The 21,584-nt window shown below is 49.1% G+C and overlaps 2 protein-coding genes across 6 annotated transcripts in view; one reads left to right on the forward strand and one right to left on the reverse strand.

Annotated features, from left to right (window-relative positions):
- LOC127035726 (gametocyte-specific factor 1-like) overlaps positions 1 to 11,826 on the reverse strand; it is a 34,321-nt gene extending 22,495 nt beyond the window's left edge. For all 3 annotated transcript variants that reach the window (XR_007769902.1, XR_007769903.1, XM_050926010.1), the window contains exons 1-2: positions 11,737 to 11,826; positions 339 to 436 (exon numbers count right to left, since the gene is read on the reverse strand). Coding sequence is in view for 1 of the 3 variants with exons in the window: in XM_050926010.1 (XP_050781967.1) it covers positions 339 to 436; positions 11,737 to 11,761 (123 nt within the window). In the remaining 2 variants the exon portion in view is untranslated. The remainder of the gene's footprint in view (positions 1 to 338; positions 437 to 11,736) is intronic.
- Positions 11,745 to 21,584, forward strand: part of NCKAP1L (NCK associated protein 1 like) — a 109,341-nt gene continuing 99,501 nt past the window's right edge. For all 3 annotated transcript variants that reach the window (XR_007769894.1, XM_050925782.1, XM_050925784.1), the window contains exon 1: positions 11,745 to 11,846. Coding sequence is in view for 2 of the 3 variants with exons in the window: in XM_050925782.1 (XP_050781739.1) it covers positions 11,745 to 11,846 (102 nt within the window). In the remaining variant the exon portion in view is untranslated. The remainder of the gene's footprint in view (positions 11,847 to 21,584) is intronic.

Below are 21,584 nucleotides of genomic sequence, written 5' to 3' on the forward strand. Positions count from 1 at the left end.
TGGAGTGCAAGGCCTAGAACAAGACAATACTCCAGCTTGGGCCTTATTAGTGTCAAGTACAGGTGAAGAATTACTTCTTTTGTCTTGTTTACAACGCTCCTGCCATTACATCTCAGAAGAATGTAATACTATTGCAAAAAAGCAAACATTGTGACTCATATTTAGTTTGTGATCCACTATAAACCCCAGATCCTTTTCTGCAGTGCTCCTTCCCAGGCAGTCATTTCCCATTTGGGGTTTGCACTGGAGGCAGAGGAAAATAATTACAGAGAACAAGGACAGGTGGCCATCTCCTCTGGGCACCTCAGACTCTGTCCCACTGGGTAGCTTGCTCTTACCTCTCCGCATTTGACCAAGTGGTAGGGAAACCTGGAGGCTCGGATCTGGTGGTTTTTATCATAGGGGCATGGGATGAGCCGCTCGGGATCCATCACACCTGCACAGCAGAAGGCACACAATGCACAGATAGTATCAAAGGGGTAGCCATGTTAGTCTGGATCTGTAAAAGCAGCAGAGACCTGTGGCACCTTATAGACTAACAGACATATTGGAGCATGAGCTTTCGTGGGTGAATACCCACTTAGTCGGAGCACAGATAGCGAGGCCAGGAGGGGTAGACTGCCTAGGGTGATGCCTTCAGCAGCTATCACCCCCATATTGAAGGCCCAGTTTTCCCCTTCCACACACAGCTGATCCCAGCAGACCGCAAAAGGGAAACCCCAGCACTGTTTACATGGAGCTCAGGCTGTTTCTGTTCCCAGAGTTAGAAATTTAGCCAGAGGGTACAAGGCATGGCATGGCTGTGGCTTGGCCAGTAAGCTCTTAGGGATTCAGTTGGCAGCACATGGAAGCAGGAAACCATTAGCCCTGCAGCTAGAAACAGGCTAGAAATGGGGGTGTTATCAGGGTTAAAGTAGCACCCATTGTGTAGTGGGCACTTTTCTGACACTAGGATAGTACTCACACACACACGGAAAACTGCAGGGGAAAACTGAGTCTTTAAGATAGACTTTAATGTGGATGGGATCAGGGCTCTGAGGGTAAGTTCTGTGAGATCATACCTGGTAAGAGCCTTCTCCAAGTATTCAGAGACCATGAGATTTTAAAGAGTAATAAATGATAGAATCAGAGATTTTAAGCATGTTTCCAGATTTTATCTGCAACCACAATGTAAGCAGGGAAACATGGGGAACTTTCCTGGCTGCTGCACTACGCCAGTGGAATTGGACAGCAAATGGATTTGAGTCCTTGCTCCCATGCCCTTTACCCAGATGTCTGCCTGACCTGAAGGCCTCCCTTTCTGTTCTTCTGTGCAACAGAGTCCTTGTAACCCTGACAGGGCTGGGCCCAAGATCCCTGGGAGGCTTCACCTCTAGCCTCGTCATGGTCTCCCCTCCCCAGGGCGCTCTCTCCACACCAGCCACTCCCCTGGCCCAGTGAGCAGGACGTTAAGTTCAAACTGAATAGGATGTATTACCCAGCAAGGAACAATAAGAAAACTAATGCAGAAATGGATAGACGAAGACACAAGGACCCCACCCTGTGGCACAGGGACACCACAGCCGGCCGTCTCTGCGGCTTCAGGACAGTTCACAGCCTCTTCCTCGCCCATCCCAGGCCTCCTGGCCAGGCCCTGGCTGCGCTGCAATGACACTGCGGGTCAGACACTTGCTCTGGCGGTAGCCACACACCCTCATGCTCTGGCGGCAGGACCCTGCTCCCCAGCATCGTCTCCCGTTGGGGTCATGAACAACCCCCTCCAAGTCCAGCCTGCGAGTCCTCGTGCCTGGGGGTGTCCCCCTGCACTGGGCCTGCTGCCCCTCATTGCACCCAGTGCCGGTGTTACCGTTAGCACAGCCTGCACCTGCAGCTCCCCGGCCTTGCCTCTGGCCCAGCTCCGCTCACTGCTCTCCCCTTAGCTCTGCCCTGCGCGGGCTCAGGCAGCTCCAGCTAAGACAGCGGACAGGACCCCAGGTTCCTGCCTCCCTCATTGGTTCATTTGCCCTGTCAATCAGGCTGAACTAGAGCATTGACCTCTTCCTATTAGTCTTGGGGACTGTCAGTCTCAGGATCTTGATTTCTCACTGGCCCTTCCCTGTGGGTCATGGGAGAGGGCCAACCTTACAGCAAGGCTAGGCCATAGGTAATTGAAGGCCAGTAGCATCCTCCCAGTGTCACATCTCCAGTAGCTGGGATGTTTAGCTAGACACCAGGCTCCATAGATTCAAAGCAAGAGCCACAGGCATTGGTAGCAGTGCCCACCTGCCATGGGGACAGTGCAGGAGCTGGCAAAGCACCGTCCCAGACACATTGGCAGGCAGGTAGCATGGTTATCACCAAGAGATATTGACACTTCAGCTGCCACCTGGCTGGGGATGCAGAGAGCTGTTGAAGCGGGAGGGCTTGCCTACACTACAGGGTCTATAGCAGTGGCACTCAGCCTGCAGCTCAATCAGTACAGAGAGCTGCAGCCCATAGGACATCCTCAGGGCCATACAGGGAGTATTGGATGTGGCCCACAACAGATTGTGGGCTGCATATGCAGCTCACAATGGTAAGTAGGTTGAGAACCACTGGTCTATAGCAGCGTAGCCATAGTGCTGTAATTATCCTGGCGTGACTTCATAGCTCAGACACAGCCTACGCTGTGAGAAGGGCTCCTCCTGTCACTGCATGAAAGCCACCTCCTCCAGCACCTTAGCTGCTGTTTTAAGTGTAGGCCACGCCTCAGTCTTCAGTCTGTCTCCAAGTGGAGAATATTGACAAGAGCGCTAAGTGCTGCTTTCTGCATGGTAAGGACTCCTGAGGGTTCTTCAGAGACACAGGGTGGGGCTCAGCCCTAATGCGTGTGCAAAGCACCAAGAGAACTCAGCTCCATTTTGAGCAGTGTTGCTTGGATACACTGGGAAGCTGACTGGCAGGACTAGTCTAGTGTTATACCATTATAACTATGCCAGTCAATGCCCATCCTGGGCTAGTGGCATTTCACAGCCACTTCACCTCAGTGCCTGCCTGCAATGGCACAAGCAGCCAGGCAAGGCAGATCAAGTCCCCAGCGCCTTACAGCAGTGGTTCTCAACCAGGGGAACAGGCCCTTTGGGGGCCACCAGCAGGTTTTAGGAGGGCCACCAAGCAGGGCCAGCATTAGGCTTGCCAGCACCTAGAAAGCCAAAGCTCCACTGCATGGGGCTGAAGTCAGGGGCTCGAAGCCCCACCAGCCAGGGCTAAAGCTGAAGCCTGAGCAATTTAGCTTCATGGGACCCCCTGTGGCATGGGGCCCTGGGAAGTTGCCTGCTTGTTAAGCCCGAATGCTGGTCCTGGCTTTTATATGCAGAAAAGCAGCTGTGGTGATACAAGTGGGCTGTGGGGTTTTTAATATGATGTTGTGGGAGCCTCAGAAAGAAAAGGTTGAGAACTGGTGAGGCCACGTCTGGAGTATTGCATCCAGTTTTGCATCTCCCGCACCCCCACAGAAAGGATGTGAACAAATTGAAGAGAGTCCAGCAGAGGGCAGCAAAAATTATTAGGGGGCTGGAGCACATGACTTATGAGGAGAGGCTGAGGGAACTGAGCTTATTTAGTCTGCAGAAGAGAAGAGCGAGGGGCGATTTGATAACAGCCTTCAACTACCTGAAGGGAGATTTCCAAAGAGGATGGATCTAGACTGTTCTCAGTGGTGTCAGATGACAGAACAAGAAGCAATGGTCTCAAGTTGCAGTGGGGGAGGTGTAGGTTGGATATTAGGAAACACTATTTCACTAGGAGGGTGGTGAAGCACTGGAATGGGTTACCTAGGGAGGTGGTGGAATCTTTAAAGCCTGGCTTGACAAAGCCCTGGCTGATATGATTTAGTTGGGGTTGGTCCTGCTTTGAGCAGGGGGTTGGACAAGATGACCTCTTGAGGTCCCTTCCAACCCTGATATGCTATGAACTCCTGCCTTACAGGGTCAGCACAAGGACCTGGCTCATCAAGCTAAGAAGCCCAGCACACAGACTGCAGCATTATAGCCATGAAATGGGGACAGCATTGCACTGCTGTGTTGCCAAGCACCAAGCACTTTGAGATACATAGCATTTTGGCTGAGTAGAAAAGCTAGGTATTGCTGTTATCACAGCTTCAACAGGCTAAGGGGGCTAGAAAGCCTCCCACTAAATATTTTATAAGAGCCTTTGCTAGCTCTCTACCCCTCTTCCCAGGAGCTCAATTCAAGCTTCAAATGCTACTCAGTTCAGATGCTTGGGCTGCCAGTTTTTATTAACTCTCACCTCCAGTTTTCTCAGGAGGTTTTCACAGCAGCTACTTCCCCTCCTAGCCCCTAACCCTCTGAGTAAAGAGAAGCCAGCATTAGAGCTAGAAACCAGATACCTGAGTAAGGAATCCCAGAGACACAATCTCTTTAAGTCTTTCAGACTAATTTTAAGCACCAAATCCTGATGTTACTCCACCATAACTCTTACCATAGAATCTGGTCTGTACTCACCAGCTCACAGAAGGTCCTTCTCTGGAAGTTATGTCCTGCCTACCAGCCCAGCCACTCCTACTCTGCTTCAGCTCCTTTTATAGGCCACTTGTTTAGCAAATTCCTACCTTATCTCTTAGATAAAATCCTCCCTTCAATCTATTGCCAAGTATGAAAACAAGCTCCCCCGGTGGTGGCTATGGCTGGCTTAGATGGCTCAGACTGGGGGTCAATGTGCAGCGATGGGGCCCTGCCATTCCCATGGAATCAAGGCCAAACAGATGCACGGTTTAAGTTCTGGAACTGGGTGCAGATGTCACTGAGGGCCCGGCCAATGGCAAAGGAGCTTTCAGAATGCTCTGTGACATCATCCTACATGAGCTGATGCCAGATAACACAGGGGAGCCTTAATGCTAGCTTGGGCTGGGGCCTGGGTGCTCCCCTCGTTCTGTAGGGCTGTGCTGGGTCAGTGCCTGGATGGGAGTCTCCTGATGGCACTGAGGACTCGGGTGCTGGTGGTTTCCCTAGAGAGCTCTAGTGGGTGCCATGCTGGGAACCTGACACTTTCAATTCTGATTCCAAGGGAATGCAAGTCAATCCTGGGATCTTGGCTATTGACAGTCTGGCTCCCTAGTGCCTCTTGGGCTCAGCAAGTGAGTCAAGCAGGCAGCGATGCCCAGTGAGGAGAGCACTGGCCTGGGACTCAGGAATTCTCAGACCTGGCTTCTATTCCCCGGCCTGCTGTGACTTAGGCAAGTTGCTTGCCCTCTGTTTCCCCACCCACCCTGTGTCCTGCCTATTCAGACTGTGAAGCCCCTGTGGCGGGGAGGTCTCTTGCTCTGTGTCTGTGCAGCACCTGGCATGACAGGGCCCTAATCTCAGTGGGGCTCCTAGATGTTCTTGTGATGTACACCATGATCAACTGGCCAGTGAGCCACTGTATGTGGTGGTCTTGTTGGTGGGAGATGCCAGAAAGTCAGCGCTGGAGGCTCATTCATCTCCTAATCCTCCAACACACAAATGGCAATGGAAGATTTTCGCACTGCCCCGCAAACAGCTCAGCTCGATCCTCCCCTCTTTCCTGGCACTGCCAGCCAGGCGGCCAGTTAGGGCCCGTGGCAAAGGGCGGAAATTCTGTTATATTTTTGTGACTCCTACCTGTACTGTGGTTTCCCTCTGTACTTTACATTGCTTCCCAGTGGGTGCAAAAGAGTTAAGTCACTATCTGGGATGGGAGGATGGGTCCTTAAGGAACTGGTGAGAACCCACCCATAACAACACAGAATCTGAAAAGACAATGGAAGTCCCAAGGACTGAACAATTGACACTACAGTGTGAGAAGCTGGTGGCTCTGCCTGAAGACAAAGGACTAATCTCCACTAAGAGGTGGAGGAAGGGAATCAGAGCTGGCTTTTGGAAGAGGCTGGCTTGCTCTTACCTGGGCTGAACTGAGTGAAACAGAGAGCCAGAATCAGAACTGGCATCCTGAGCACTTGGCAGGTGGATTGCTCTTGCTTGGCCAGATGGACTCTGTCTTTAACTTTATTTCTCTCTGCTGACCTAGGGACTTCCCATGCTGGGTTCCAGTTCCCTAAAAGACCCTGTTCTGTTTTGAAAGGCTGCTGGTGGCGCTTCAAATCCTCCTTGAGGGCACTGTGCCCTGAAGCGGACAATGTCAGTACAAGCCTGGGGAAGGGGTCTGGCTTGGCTGGTTTCTCTGTGGGGAGCCAAGGAGAGAGACAAGAATTGAGTTCTGGAGTTGTGGAAGCCATAGGCCTGGCCCTGTGGAACTACCAGGGTCACTCCTGAAGGACAGGTTACAGGCTGGCCACAGACCCTGTGGATCTGCAACAGTGCCACTAGGAATTAGACTGACTCCCACGCTCAGGGCAATGACTTTCTGCGGCTGTGGGGCTGCCCACACTATGAGAGGGAGCTGTCTATTAGGAGCAGGTTAAGATCCCAGGCTAGAGCATGGTGCTCTAACCTGATTAGGCCTCATCCACAGGCAGTTGCCCTAGCAGAGGGGGCGCTCTTGAGGCAGTGAGGTAGGCCTCAGAACCTGCACAAGAGGCCATAAGCCTCCACAAGGCCCGTCAGTTCCCCCAGAAGCATTTGTTCCAGGGAGAGTTTCCCTTTTTAGCCGACTCAAGGGCAGCTCTCCTATCCATCCCACAGACTGGAAACATCTTGTCCCTGGGTTCCCTGGCTCATTGTGTCTATAGTGTAGTGGATGGACCCTTGTCTAGCATCCTTCATTTGGAAGGGTTCCAGGTTTCCCAAAGTGCGGGAGTGCCCCTTGCTGGGGGGCAAAGCAGGAGCTAGAGGGCATTGGGAGGTGTCACAATTGTTCCCTAGAATCTCTGCTGTCATTTAAAACGACCAGTCTCTGGCTGTTATGGTTGTAGAGGAAATTGTCAAAAGATGACTCAAGAGATGCAGCACAGGCTGCTTGAGTTTGGGTGATTGAGAAGGAGCTGTCCTGACAGGGGCCTCTGACTCTCCAAAGCCTGAAGCCATAGCTGGGAAAGGTGTGAACTGCCCCATTATCTCATTGTGGTCTCACCCAAAGGCCAGTACTGGGTCTTTGAATAGCAGCACTGTTAACTATTTCAGCGCTGGTCAAAGCACAGGAGAAGGGAGTGGGAGGCTTTGATTACCAAGATTGCACTAACAAGGAGTTCTTGTGGCACCTTAGAGAATAACAAATTTATCTGGGCATAGGCTTTTGTGGGCTAGAATCTTATGCCCAAATAAATCTTTTAGTCTCAAAGGTGCCACCGGACTCCTTGTTGTTTTTGCTGATACAGACTAACACAGCTACCACTCTGAAACCTGTCAAGATTGCACTGTTTTCCCTGTGGAGCAGCTCCTTGTGAGTTGGCTCTTAGTGCTACATGGCAGAGCTGGTGCATTTGGGTCTGTGATCCCCTGGGGGAACTCGACTTTCACAGGTTTGGGGAAAATGGGCCATTGAAACAGCAGCCTCGGGCGCCTTGGTCCATAGCTTGGAGCTGCCATGGGATCAGATCCAGTAGAAGAGCAGGATGCCTTGTGCTTTATCAGTTGTCTTGTCTAGAGGCCACACTGAGCTGGGCAAATATTTTGTCTCAAAGAATAAATTCACCGAAAAATGCATTTTTGGGGACAAACCAAAACTATATGGCAAACTCACCCTGATTTCATAGACTCAGACTCAGACTCAGACTCATAGGTCAGAAGGGACCAATATGATCATCTAGTCTGACCTCCTGCACAAGGCAGGCAACAGAACCCCACCCATCCAATTTTATAACAACCCCTAACCCAGGACTGAGTTATTGAAATCCTCAAAATTGGTTTGAAGACCTCAAGCTGCAGAGAATCCACCAGCAAGCGACCCGTGCCCCACGCTACAGGGGAAGGCGAAAAACCTCCAGGGCCCTGCCAATCCGCCCTGGAGGAAAATTCCCTCCCGACCCCAAATATGGCGATCAGCTAAACCCTGAGCATGTGGGCAAGACTCACCAGCCAGCACCCAAGAAGGAATTCTCTGCAGTAACTCAGTTCCCATCCCATCCAACATCTCCCCGCAGACCATTGAGCAGACCTATCTGGTGGTAATCCAAGATCAATTGCCCAAATTAACGATCCTATCATAACATCCCCTCCATATACTTATCAAGCTTTGTCTTAAAGCCAGAAAAGTCTTTTGCCCCTACTACTTCCCTCGGAAGGCTGTTCCAGAACTTCACTCCCCTAATGGTTAGAAACCTTCGTCTAATTTCAAGTCTAAACTTCCTAATATCCAGTTTATACCCATTCGTCCTCGTGCCTACATTAGTACTAAACTTAAATAATTCCTCTCCCTCCCTAACGTTAACCCCCCTGATATATTTATATAGAGCAAGCATATCCCCCCGCAGCCTTCTTTTGGCCAGGCTAAACAAGCCAAGCTCTTTGAGTCTCCTTTCATAAGGCAGTTTTTCCATTCCTCGGATCATCCTGGTAGCCCGTCTCTGAACCTGTTCCAGTTTGAATTCATCCTTCTTGAACATGGGACCCCAGAACTGCACACAGTATTCCAGATGGGGTCTCACCAATGCCTTATATAACGGTACTAACACCTCCTTATCCTTGCAGGAAATACCCCGCCTGATGCATCTCAAAATCGCATTTGCTTTTTTAACAGCCGTATCACATTGGCGACTCATAGTCATCCTGCTATCAACCAATACCCCAAGGTCCTTCTCCTCCTCCGTCGCTTCCAACTGATGCGCCCCCAACGTATATCTAAAATTCTTATTATTAATGCCTAAGTGCATGACCTTGCACTTTTCACTATTGTATTTCATCCTATTTCTATTACTCCAGTTTACAAGGTGGTTCAGATCTTCCTGAATAGTATCCCTGTCCTTCTCCGTGATAGTTTGGTTGAGAAAAATAATGGAAAATGTCAAAATATTTCATTCAATGTTTTCAGTTCTCTATTTTGATAAGAAAAGCAAAAAAAACCCAAAAATTTTGGGGGGGGATTTTTCAATTTGCCACTGAAGAAATCAATGTCTTGCTGAACTCGGCCTGCGTGCATGTGCACGTTGTCTCCACACTTAGCAAAACTGCTGCCTGTGTCAAAAACCTCCAACCTTGCAAATCATGCTGAGAGGTTTCTAAAAGCTCCTAGCGGGAGAACCGTGAACACATCCCATTTGGAAGCCATTACCCACAGAGGCAGTGACTGCAGTGACCCCTTGTACTGCCCCCCAGCAGCTCCAATCCTGCACCCGGAGCTGCTCAGAGATGTCAAGGCTGTTCACATCATCCAATCTGCCCTCCTTCAGACAGGCCAGAGGGATGCTCACAGAATCACCACAAGCAGGGTTGTCCATGCTGATCCAGCCTAGACCCAGCCTGCTGGTTCTCGGTTCCCTTAGCACAGCACAGGCCAGGTTGGATCTGACACCTCGATGTTCTGGCTCCTGAGGAAACATCTTACGTCCTTCTAGTGGCTCAAGAGGTGACATGGGTCGAACTGGGTTCATGCTGCAGGGATTATGAAACACCTCAGGCCCTGGGGTATTTGGAGCTGGGGGTGTGGTTTGGCCCATTGAAAGACTGTGGAGCAATAGTTGAATCTGAGTTTGGGCTTTGAACTCTTAGATTCTAAGGCTAGAAAAGAACATTGTGATCATCTACCTTGTCTGACCTCCTGCATAGCACAAAATACCTACAACAGAACTAGCAGAAAAACATCCTATCTTGATTTAAAAATTGTCAGTGACACGGAATCTACCACGACTCTTGGTAAATTGTTACTATGATTAATTACGCTCACCATTAAAAATTTACACCTTATTTCCACTCTGAATTTATCTAGTTTCACCTTCCAGCCACTAGATCGTGTCAGACCTTTCTGTGCTAGATTGACGAGACCATTCTTAAATATTTGTTTTCTATGTAGATGCATATAGACTATGATCAAGTCACCCCTTAACCTTCTTTTTATTAAGGTAAATAGACTGAGCTCCTGTAGTCTATCATTATAAGGCAGGTTTTCCAATCCTTTAATCTTTCTTGTGGCTCTTCTCTGAACCTTCCAATTTATCAACATCCTTCTTGAATTGTGGACACCAGCACTCAGCATGGTATTTCACCAGTGATCACAGCAGAGACAAATACAGAGATACAACCACCTCTCTGTTCCTACATGCGATTCCCCTGTTTATGCATCCCATGATTACATTAGCTCTTTTGGCCACAGAGACACACTGGGAGCTCATGTAACTTGGAGCTCATGTTCCCTGATTATCCACCTTGACCCCACATCTTTTTTCAGAGTCCCTGCTTCCCAGGATAGAGTCCTCCATTGCGTAAGTATGGCCGACATTCTTTGTTGCATTAAAACTCATATTGGTTGTTTGCACCAGTCACCAAGAGACCTCTATCTGTGTCCTGTCCTTTTCATTATTTTCCCCTATTATTATTTTATTATTCATCATGGTTATAATTTACTTACCGTTAGTTACCATAATTTAATCTGTGCCATGTTGCTTTTATATTGTTTTACTTTTTGATCAAAATGTCATGAGCATCAAGTCAAATATCTTTCAGAAGTGTGAGTCTGTTACAGCAACACTATTACCTTAATCAACCAACCTTGTAATCTCATCAAAAAAGCTATCAAGTTAGTTTGACAGGATCTGTTTTCCATAAACCCATGCTGATTTGCGTTAATTACATAACCCTCCTTCAGTTCGTTATTAATCGAGTCCTGTATCAGCCGCTCATGGCCCTGGTTCTCTGTGACCTTGTACTTCAAGCCATTATCCAGGGCTAGGCCCATGCCACATGGGTGTCATGCATGGCCAAATCAGGGCAGTGGCACCAAAATGTGGGGGAGGGAAGGGGACAACCAAGAGGCCTGGTCCGTCCACTTTTCACCAGGGGTCTGGCCCGCTGCCCTTCCGCTTCCCCCCAAGGCCCCGCCTCCCAGTCAGGTCAGAAGCAGAGTCCAGCCTGGGGAGCCGTGGACCCTCCACTTGCCCTGGGTAGGGGGCCCAGGGGGTGGGGACACAGGCTGGGAGCTGCTTTCAGGCAGGTGGAGGGTCTGGAGTCCCTGGGCCAGCCCAGGTCTGGCTTCTGGCTTGATTGGGGGCTTTGGGGAAGAGAATGGGTGGGGCCACAAAGGGGGTGGGGCCTGATGCCCCCTCCCCAACTTCTAGGCAGAATTCGTCGCCCCTGGATCAGGGTGTTGGCGTTTTCACTTGTTTTGCACTGGTGTGAATGGCAGGGGGCACTGAGGAGCGAGCCCTGCACCCCTGGCTCTGGCTCAGGCCCCGCTCCGCCAAGGGCTGACGGCGAATGTGCAGGGGATGTCACACAGCCGGGGTTTGGCAAGAGCAGAGCAGACAGTTGCTCCGTGTGATGGGGGTTGCCGCAGAGCACTGAGGCCCTGCCGAGGCCCCGCCCTTGAGCCCAGCCCAGGAAGCCACGGCCCAAAAGAGGAAATTGCTGTTGGTGCTTGGGGAAGTGTCGGCGTGGAGTGAAGCTCTGCGGTGGCTTCGAGTGCCTGGACCAATCAGATGGTGGGATCGCTGCCGTCTCCCCGCCCCCCCCGTCTCCCCCTGCCGTCAAAGAGGAAGCACCAGCTGGAGGAGCTGCAGGCACGCAGCCCCATCCCCCGCTGCGCAGACGTGCCATTTTGGTGACTCGGTGCCTGTAGGGTGCGTAACCGTTGGGAGGCCTGGCCTTCTCCCTCCAGCGGGTTATTGGGCGAGGAGCGAGGGCAAGAGCTCACCTGGGGAGATGTCTCTGCCCTCCATCTACCAGCACAAGTTTGCGGAGAAGCTGACGATCCTCAATGACAGGGGGAAGGGCGTCCTCATCCGCATGTACAACATCAAGAAGGTGGGTGTGGCCGACTTGCCGGGGGGTAGGGGGAGGCTGAGTTTGCACCAGCCTTACCTTTGCCTTGACTGGGAAAGGATGGTTCTTCACTGATTACAGCAGGGGCTGGGTGCCTGCATGCCTTCATTCCTGGTCCACGGAGAGTGAGGTCTAGTGGTTAGAGCAGGGAGGGCGTGGGAGCCAGGATGCCTGGGTTCTAATCCTGGCCTGGGGGGCAGTGGGGTCTAGTGGTTAGAGCAGGAAGAGGCGATCAGGAGTCCCCGTGCTGCCAGACTTGTTCTAGGACTTAGGGGAAGTTGATTTCTTTCACTCTCCCATGGGCTAACAGCTCCTTTGGGGCAGCTGTGAGGATTCATTCCTGTGGTGCCTGGGAAGGGAGGGGGATTCGGATTGGGGTTCAGTTAAGGATTTAAGGCCAATGCAGGGCAAAGGTTCAGGCTCAAACCCTCTGAGATTTTGATCCCAGCTGGTGGAAACCTCAGGAGACCGGCCACTGTCAGGAGGGCCCACCCCTTGGGCTCATATCTCCTGCGAGCCACACCCAGTGCAGAGCCTGGAGGCAGGCTCCTTTGGCTATAAATCCTGCTGCAAGGGCCCAGGCCGGGGCAGGAGCTGTGAATCCCAATCTCCAGGGATGCCAGCTCAGTGTGTGGCCTGCCCAGAGCACGGACAGGCAATCAGTGAACTCACCTCGAACCCCAGCTTGGCTGTACCCTGACCCCTCTCCTCATGGGCTGCCCCATCCTATGCTCGGCTGGTGGCTCCAGTAGTTTCTTGGGTCCCTCAATATTGTAACATGCTGATCAGACACCCACATTCCCCCTCCCACCCAGCAATGGATGGAGGCAAAATCCTAGCTTGTGCTGGAGCTGGGAGAAAGGGCCTAGCAGACTGCAGTGCTGGGAGACAGGACACCTGGTTCCCTCCCAGGCTCTAACCCTGACTGGCTGTCCTCCCCTGCCCCCACTGTGCCTCAGTTCCCCCATCTATGATATGGGGAGGAGGAGATGGACCCAGCTTTCTGAAGTGCCTGAGGATCCTTGCTGGATGATGAATGTTGGGCATTACTGGGGCAGTGATCAGGGTAGGGGCTAGCATGGGGGAGGGGGCCTTCTCTCTAGGCTTGGAGGTCACCTGATCTGGCTTTTGCTAGGTTGCTGCAGTTAGACTGGCTAATGTGCCAGTGCCCTGAGGTTCAGCACCCAGCTGGGGCAAGAGGCTGCAGGGTAGAGCCTGGAGGCATTCCAGCCACAAACGGAAATAGCTGCTGCCTGCCCCCTTCCTGGTGGGACCGGCTGGTAGCTTCCTCTTTCCCAGCTGGGCATGGTGATAGCATCCCCTGTGAACAGATCAGGGCCTGTCCTGCTCCAATTTGGGACTGTTTTCCCCAGGTCTCCCTGCTGGGACTCCCAGAGCTGTGGGAGGAGTTCCTGCCCTTTGTTTACACAGACTGAGTTAACTCACTGATCCTGAACTCAGGGCGTGCCACAGCAGCAGGAGAGCCCTACCGTACCATGCCTGAAAGCTCTCCGCTTGCCATGGGGCACTTTTCTATCGCTGCTTGCACTGCAGCAGGGGTAGCCAATTGGCAGACTGCAAGCCACATCTGGACCACCAGACGCTTTTGAACAGAGCCCAAAATCTTATTTACTTATTGTTATCACTGTTGTTATTTTTTTATTAGCTTCTCTGGAGTCTGGACCTGGACAAAAAATAATTGACTACCCCTGCAGTACCTAGTCTATGCCATACAGTTGAGCAGCTCTGTTTCAACCCAGTTGAGGGCAGTGATGAACAGACACCCCAGCCAGCTCCTTCCATGAGCCAACCCGTGGAAAGTGAGATGGCATCATGAGTTCACCAGGCCCAGTCCCTGCATCCACCCATTGCTCCACAGGGCTGGGATAGAAGTGAGGTGCTGCAGGCCAGGGATACCATTTCAGATTTTGTGTTGGGGGAGGAGGGGAACTTTAACTACGATGCCAAGGGCTACTTAGGCACCTGAAAACTCTCGTTCTTTTGCAGATTAATTTAGAAATCAGCTGACAGCAGCACTGTATCTAATTCCCATATAAAGAAAGAAAACTAAATAACTATTAGATCCACTAGGCTCTAATACAGAGGTGGGCAAACTACAGCCTTCAGGCCACATCCGGCCCATGGGACCCTCCTGCTCAGCTTCTGAGCTCCTGGCCTGGGAGGCTAGCCCCTGGCCCCTGGCTTCTCCCCTGCTGTTCCCCCTCTCCCGCAGCCTCAGTGCGCTGGTGGTCGGGCAGCGCAGCTGTATTGCCCAGCCTGACCCAGTGCTCTGTGCTGCGCTATGGCGTGGCTGGCTCCAGCCCAGCGGCATGGCTGTAGCATCGCCAGCTACCAGTACTCCAGGCAGCACAGTTTAAGTGGGCAGGGAGCAGGGCCCAGGGGGGTTGGATAGAGGGCAGAGAAGTTCGGGGTTTGGATAGGAGTCAGGGCAGTCAGAGGGCAGGGAACAGGGGGGTTGAATGGGGGCAGGGGTCCTGGGGGGCAGTAAGGAAGGAATGGGGGGTTGGATGGGGCAGCAGGGAGCAGTCAGGGGTGGGGATTCTGGGGGAAGTTGGGGAGGGTGATGGATAAGGCAGGGGTCCTGGGGGGCCATCAGGCAATGGGGGGGTGGATGGGGCAGGAGGGGAGGCTGTCAGGGGGCGAGAAGCGAGGGGCAGTGGATAGAGGGCAGGAGCAGGGGCTGGGCCATGCCTGGCTATTTGGGGAAGCACAGCCTCCCCTAACCGGCCCCCATACAGTTTCCAAAACCCGATGCAGCCCTCAGGCCAAAAAGTTTGCCTGCCCCTGCTCTAATACTAACATGTTCCAAAATCGTGTGTCAAGTCACCTAAGGGACATTGGTTAGCTTTACAGTTTTAATGTATATTCTTATTCTTGAATACAACAATTTAAACAACTATAGAAAAATCTAGTTGACTTTCTATCACTTTTTTGTAGTTCGCCAAGCTTGGTTAACCTTTTAACTGTTGGAAACATCCTACTAGGCAAGGCCCCATGAGTTTATACTGCACCTACCTTGCGGTGACACTTTCAAGTCACTTTCACAATATTGCAATGCCAACCCCAAATGTTCAAAACTCATGAATCAGGCTCACCAAAAATCAAGAGATTGGCTTTAAAATCATGAGATTATGAACAAATAATAGATTTGGGATTTTTTATTTGCCTTATGTTTTTTGAGCCTTTAGGGTGCACTGGGGTCACATTTTGAAGCTTTTTCCACAGCCATGGGGGCTAGAAACTTCATTTTTCTTTAACAAAGAAGGCTGAAATCATCACATATCCACTTGACTTGAAGAACTGGAGCTTTAAGGAAAACAATAATTATCATGAGACTCATGACAAAATCATGAGAGTTGGCAACACTGCCTTCACTTCTGTTTAAAAGCTAGTTACTTTCCAGAAGGGTCTTAAACACAACACTACAGTGATTGAGTTGCAGTTTTCACAGGAGAATATATAAAACTAGGGCTGTCAAGCAATTAAAAAAATTAATCGCAATTAATCATGTTGTTAATAATAGAATACCATTTATTTAAATATTTGTGGAATTTTTCTACATTTTCAAATATATTGATTTTGGTTACATCACAGAAGACAAAGTGTACAGTGCTGACTTTATATTTATTTTTTATTACAAATATTTGCACTGTAAAAAAGAAACAAAAGAAATAGTATTTCAATTCATCTAATACAAGTACTCAAGTGCAATCTCTTTATTGTGAAAGTTGAACTTACAAATATAGAATTATATACAAAAAAACACCTGTACTCAAAAATAAAACAGTGTAAACCTTTAGAGCCTACAAGTCCACTCAGTCCTACTTCTTGTTCAGCCAATTGGTAAGACAAAATACATTTATTTACATTTACGGGAGATACTGCTGACCGCTTCTTATTTACAATGTCACCTGAAAGTGAGAACAGACGTTTGCATAGCACAATTATAGCTGGTGTCACAAGATATTTATATGCCAGATGCGCTAAAGATTCATCCACCATTCAAGAGGACATGCGTCAATGCTGATGACTGGTTCTGCTCAATAATGACTCGAAGCAGTGCAGACCCACGTATGTTCATTTTCATCATCTGAGTCAGATGCCACCAGCAGAAGGTTGATTTTCTTTTTTGGAGGTTCGGGTTCTGTAGTTTCTGCATCTGAGAGCTGCTCTTTTAAGACTCCTGAACGCATGTTCCACACCTCATCCCTGTCAGATTTTGGAAGGCAATTTAGGTTCTTAAATCTTCGGTCGAGTGCTGTAGCTATCTTGAGAAATCTCACATTGGTACCTTCTTTGCGCTTTGTCAAATCTGCAGCTAAAGTGTTCTTAAAATGAACAATATGTGCTGGGTCATCATCCGAGACTGCTATAACACAAAATATATGGCAGAATGCGGGTAAAACAGAGTAGGAGACATGTAATTCTCCCCCAGGGAGTTGAGTCACAAATTTAATTAATGCATTCTTTTTTTAGCGAGAATCATCAGCATGGAAGCATGTCCTCTGGAATAGCGGCCGAAGCATGAAGGGGCATATGAATGTTTAGCATATCTGGCACGTAAATACCTTGCAAGGCCAGCTACAAAAGTGCCATGCGAACGCCTGTTCTCACTTTCAGGTGATATTGTAAATAAGAAGTGGTCAGCAGTATCTCCTGTAAATGTAAACAAATTTATTTGTCTTACCGATTGGCTGAACAAGAAGTTGGACTGAGTGGATTTGTAGGCTCTCAAGTTTTACATTGTTTTGTTCTTGAGTGCAGTTATGGAACCAAAAAAATCTACATTTGTAAGTTGCACTTTCATGGTAAAGAAACCAAAACAATCCAGTGTGTGACACCTACTGAGCAACTTACAAAACAATCCAGTGTGTCACACTCACTGACCAACATACCAAAACAATCTAGTGTGCAACGCCCGCTGAGCACCCTACCAAAACAACCCAGTGTGTGGGACATCGCCTGAGGAGCATACCAAAACAATCGATTGTGTGACACCCACGTAGGGTGACCAGATGTCCCGTTTTTAAAGGGACAGTCCCGTTTTTTGGGACTTTTTCTTATATAGGCGCCTATTACCCCCCTTCCTCTGTCCCATTTTTTCACAGTTGCTATCTGGTCACCTTTCACCCATGGAACCCCCAACCAAAATAATCCAGTGTGTGACATCCACTGAGCACCCTACTTTAACAGTCCAGTGTGTGACGTTCACTCAGCACCCTGCCCTAACAATCCAATGTCTGACTCCCAATGAGCACCCTACCTTAATAGTCCAGTGACAACCACTGATCACCCTACCAAACCTATCCAGTGTGTGACACCAACTGAACACCCTACCCTAACAACCACAGATTGAGAAAATCTGAGACCTTTTCAAAGCTATCCACTCTGGATCTTTCAAAAGGAAAGGCAGTAGATCCATTTACAAGAGAAAATTTCTGGCTGTTAGGAACTGAAACTGCCTTGATTAACTAACTTGCACACCATTTAGTTGAAGCAAGCTGCTCGTACAGTTTACCATGAGGACTCCTTTCCCTAGCGGCTTTTCTAAGCAACAATTCATCCCTTACAGAAATTCTGCTCTTACTCTCTTCATCTAGGGCTTGCTCTAAAGGAACACTTTCCTGAGCAACAACAGACTCTTTCTGGGTCTCACTTACATCCAGGATCACCTCTGGCTCATCAGACAAATTTCTACACAATCCCCTTTCAGGCCAATGGCTAGATTTCATAGTCAAAAGGTTAGAGGCATTCTCCTTACCTTGCCACACACAAATTCAGGAATCTTTTTCTTCTTGCTACAAGTTTCCAAACTGTCAGTAGGCAACACCATCAAATCACCTTTATGCTCTCCTTGTGCCCTGGCTAGGATATCACCCTGATCAGACAGAGTTGCTACATCCTTTTCCAACCACACATTGGCAACAAGCAAATACAAGCACCAGAATTGTCTGATCTCTGGGATTTTGCTAAGACACTAACTGGATGCAAACTGAAGAAATGGTCTGAGGTAAACAGAATGAAATTTAACAAAGACAAATGCAAAATGCTCCACTTAGGAAGGAGAAATCAGTTACACACATACAAAATGGGAAGAGACTGTCTAGGAAGGAGTACGGCAGAAAGGGATCTAGGGGTTATAGTGGACCACAAGCTAAATATGAGTCAACAGTGTGATGCTGTTGCAAAAAAAGCAAACGTGATTCTGGGATGCTGTGATGCAGTAGGGACTGTCTGTGTGGGGAGTGGGAGAGCAGGGGAGGACTTTAGGAGATGGACGATGCCAGAGCCTGTAACCTGAGTTAGGTAAGGGAGGGGAAAGGTCAACACCTTTGCCCGGGAAGGGGACAAAGGAAGGGAGTGGCAGGAGGGAAGCAGTTTGAGTTTGGGCTTGGGGCTGTGTGGGCGGAATTCAGGGTATCCTAGCTAGGATCCAAGCACCCTGAAAGCCCAGAAGGACTCGGTGGAGGGGTCCTGACTGTGCCTGCAAGCCCTGCTGTAACCTGTGTTCCTGTTGTCCAATAAACCTCCTGTTTTACTGGCTGGCTGAGAGTCACTGTGGGTCCCAGGAAGAGGGGTGCAGGGCCGGACTCCCCCACACTCCGTGACAGATGCATTAACAGGTGTGATTCTGGGATGCATTAACAAGTCATTCTTCCGCTCTACTCTGCACTGGTTAGGCCTCAGCTGGAGTATTGTGTCCAGTTCTGAGCACCGCATTTCAAGAAAGATGTGGAGAAATTGGAGAAGGTCCAGAGAAGAGCAACAAGGATGAATAAAGGTCTTGAGAACATGACCTGTGAAGGAAGGCTGAAAGAATTGCGTTTGTTTAGTTTGGAAAAGAGGACACTGAGAGGGGACATGATAGCAGTTTTCAGGTATCTAAAAGGGTGTCATCAGAAGGAGGGAGAAAACTTGTTCACCTTAGCCTCTAAGGATAGAACAAGAAGCAATGGGCTTAAACTGCAGCAAGGGAGGTTTAGATTGGACATTAGGAAAAAGTTCCTAACTGTCAGGGTGATTAAACACTGGAATAAATTGCCTAGGGAGGTTGTGGAATCTCCATCTCTGCAGATATTTAAGAGTAGGTTAGATAAATGTCTATCAGGGATGGTCTAGACAGTATTTGGTCCTGCCAAGAGGGCAGGGGACTGGACTCGATGACCTCTCGAGGTCCCTTCCAGTCCTAGAATCTATGAAACCTAGTTACAGTGCCATTCTCCCTAGCAGACCCAAACTTAGGACCATTCCCTTCCTGGGCTTTAGCTGAATCCAGAACCAACTCTGAGACAACTGCATTACCCTCAACTATCACAGGCTGAAAGGCATCTTCTTTCTGCTTCACAGATGAAGAGCTGGACACACATTCTTCTTTACCAGACACACAGCTTGGGATCTCATTTCCCGTGTCCCAGCACACAGGGCTGTTCACAGACAACTGCTTGGAGACTGGGGTGGCTTTCTCCATAGGCAAGTTATTACCCCTGACCAGACACAGGCACATTTCCTTCACTGTCACAATTCTTCATGCAGGTAACAAGTAAGGTATAGCGACAACACTCATTTCCCACTATCCTTGCCTCCCCAAACTGCTGACTAGACAAAGCCATCAGGTCACAAGGCTGCCTAGGCTCCTCCAAAATCTTGTCCTCCTCTTCCTTGTCTTGATCTAATTCCAGATTTTTCTCTGAGACGTTAGATAGACGTTCAGAAACTTCATTCACAGCTAAACAGCTATTCTCCAAAGACAAACTTTTGGAGAAAACCTCCATAGACACAACCTTAGGATTAATCCTCTCCTGTGCATGGTTTATGTTAACTTGACTGAACATAGCTTTAATATCATTTCCAATCATAAATCCCTTCCATTTCAGGTGGATTTTAGCCAAAGGCACCCTGACAAAATACTCAGATAAGGCTATAACTGCTTCACTTTCACCTGGCAGATGATTTCCTTCCTGACAGGACTTGCTTTAACCAAAGTAATAGCTGCTGTGGTGTCCCTCCATGCCATACACCTTACTCCATTCACATCTGCACTGCTCATAAACTCTGCATTATTTTTCCCATATTTAGTTTTAATATGAGTTTTAAGGTCAAATTCTTCAGAGACAATAGAAACAGCATTTGCACACAGGGCATCAGTGCTGGGCTCTGTGTGGCTTGCCTGTGAGTTTATAACAGCAGGATTAGCATTTACCATTGGCATTAGGGGTTGCTGGTTTGGGGCTGCCTTTCAGGGTCGGGCAATCTGGTCTCATGTTGCCAAGCACACCATAGCGATAGCATGTAACCTCCTCTGGAACTGGGGAGAATGGTGATTAATTTTTCCCTGGGGTTTATACCCTTCTCAAGCCCTGTTTTGGGCAGGGGCATCGGCAATCTCTGCAGCCTGTAGGACTGACTCAGGGTCCCTATCACACACAGCTGCTCTCAATGGGCTGGCACAATGTCTTAGAACTGTTCCAAAGTTATTAAATCCAGCAGTTTTTCAAAACTCCCACACGCCTTTGCTCCCAGAACCCATTTTTTAACAAAATCCATCAGCTTATGAGCACATTCTACAAAAGAACAATCATTAGACATTTTAATCTTTCTAAACTTAACCCTGTAAGAATCAGGAGTAACCCTGAACCACCTTAACACAGAGTCTTTAAACCACTCATAATCCAAGGCATCTTGTTCCTCCAGTTCATTAAATACCTCCCTGGCTTTTCCAATCAGTCTGGTCAGCAGGACAGGCATTCGCTGATCATTGGGGATCTGGTACAGATTGCAGAGGCATTCAAAGGTAGACAAAAACTTCTCTATAGCCTCAGTATCACTGTAAATAGGACACATCCTCTTCCAGTTTTTCTCATGGCAGTGGGGAAGTGGAGCACCAGGCGGTGGTGACTTTCTCTGCTCTTCCAATAGCTGAAATCTGGCTGTCTCCTGCTGAATCTGTTGAGCTCTATTCTTCCTTTCAGCAGCTTCTTTTTCCAGTTCAGCTATCTTTGGCTTTTCCACCAATCGAAGATCTGCTAGATTCCGTTCATGCTCAAGTTGCAGTTTATTTGCTGCCTTTTGCACTCTAATTTTTTCTGCAACTTCTGTAGCCTCAGGTAAGGGCTGTGCTCCTGCCTCCTGATCACTGGCCATGAGCAGCTCTCTCAGTTCGTGATTTGTAGCTTTTGTTCTAAAGCTTATCCCTTTCTCTGAACACAAATCTTCCAGGGCTTTTTTGTCATGTGCTCTTTGCTCACCCATTGCAAACTGCTCTTTAACCAACTAAACTCTCAATACCAAAATTTGAATAGCCTGGGGTTCTGACCCAAAGCTTAATTGACCTAGTTCTGTGGATCCAAGCACAACTACACCACTGTGATGATGCTGCCTGGGGGAGACAGCTGAAGTCACTCAATTTGGGAGAACTGCAAACAAAATGGGGCAGACAAACATAGAATATTAGGGTTGGAAGGGACCTCAGGAGGTCATTTAGTCCAACCCCCTGCTCAAAGCAGGACCATTCCCCAGATTTTTACCCCAGTTCCCCAAATGGCCCCCTCAAGAATTGAATTTACAACCCTGGGCTTAGCAAGCCAATGCACAAACCACTGAGCTATCCCTCCTGCCCCTGAAAGCTGGTGGATATTCCAATACTTAGATTTACCAAGCCAGCACAAAACAGCTCCTGTATTACTGTATCTCACTGGTTAC

This window comes from Gopherus flavomarginatus, chromosome 16, assembly GCF_025201925.1.
Source record: "Gopherus flavomarginatus isolate rGopFla2 chromosome 16, rGopFla2.mat.asm, whole genome shotgun sequence".
In the NCBI taxonomy this organism is placed as follows: Eukaryota; Metazoa; Chordata; order Testudines; family Testudinidae; genus Gopherus; species Gopherus flavomarginatus.